The sequence below is a fragment of the Eimeria mitis genome, genomic scaffold (assembly GCF_000499745.2).
Source record: "Eimeria mitis Houghton genomic scaffold, Emh_scaff3805, whole genome shotgun sequence".
Lineage (NCBI taxonomy): Eukaryota > Apicomplexa > Conoidasida > Eucoccidiorida > Eimeriidae > Eimeria > Eimeria mitis.
In genome coordinates, this window is record NW_024015293.1 from 2,501 (window position 1) to 3,434 (window position 934).

At 59.2% G+C, this 934-nt stretch overlaps 1 protein-coding gene across 1 annotated transcript in view; it reads right to left on the reverse strand.

The window, feature by feature from the left end:
- The window catches only part of EMH_0069700 (uncharacterized protein), a gene marked incomplete at both ends in the record, with an annotated part of 3,079 nt that extends 2,360 nt beyond the window's left edge, over positions 1–719 (reverse strand). The window contains 2 exons of the mRNA XM_038022639.1: positions 1–606; positions 694–719. The exon at positions 1–606 is cut by the window's left edge and continues 2,254 nt beyond it. Coding sequence (XP_037878493.1) covers positions 1–606; positions 694–719 — 632 coding nt within the window. The remainder of the gene's footprint in view (positions 607–693) is intronic.
- Positions 720–934: the final 215 nt, after the last annotated feature.

Consider the following 934-nt stretch of genomic DNA (forward strand, 5'->3'; position numbering starts at 1 on the left):
CGCTGCTGCTCCTGCTGCTGCTGCTGCTGCTGCTGCTGCTGCTGCTGCTGCTGCCAGCCGTGAGCATCGAGACACTTCAGACTCTCGGCTAGAAGGGCTATGTCGGTTTGCTGCTGCTGCTGCAGCACCTCCCTCACCATCTGCTGCAGGGGCCCCCCAACAGACTCAGCTGTCTTAGCAGCAGCAGCAGCAGCAGCAGCAGCAGCAGGAACAGGAGCAGGAAGCTTCCCGTTCAACTGCTGCTGCTGTTGTTGCTGCTGCTGCAGTTTGTGCTGCTGCTGCTGCTGCTGCTGCTGCTGCTGTTGTCCCTCCGCATCTTGAGACAACGACAACATCTGCTGCTGCTGCTGCTGCTGCTGCTGCTGCTGCGGATCTAGTTCTGGTGGCAGCGGCTGCAGCCGCTGCTGCTGCTGCTGCTGCATCTCCGTTGCTGCATAGAAGAAGCAGCTGATGACGGGGGGCTGTTGCGAGGCCCTCAGTTGCTGCTGCTGCTGCTGCTGCTGCTGCTGCTGCTGCTGCTGTCGCAGCAGCTGTTGCGCCTTTTCCGTTGCAGCTGCTGCTCTTCTGCCGCTGTTGCTGCAGCTGCTGACTTCTCTTATGCTGGTGCTGCAGCAGCAGCAGCAGCTATTGTCTCCTTTCTGCTGCTGCTGCTGCTGCTGCTGCTGCTATGCGGCCCGCAGCAGCAATGGAGACAGGCGGCAGATGCGCGAGCTGAGCATACACCTGAACAATATGCTGCTGCTGCAGTTGCTGCTGAAGCTGCTGCCTCGGTTTCTGCTGCTGCTGCTGAGGCAGCCGCTGCTGTCGTCGCAGCAGCAGCAGCAGCAACAGCAGCAGCAGCAGCAGCAGCAGCAGATGTCGTGGCTGTGTGCTGAGTTGTCTTGGCGTTAGAGTGTGTGTATTCCCCCTCAATAAAAAAAATAATAAATTTAGT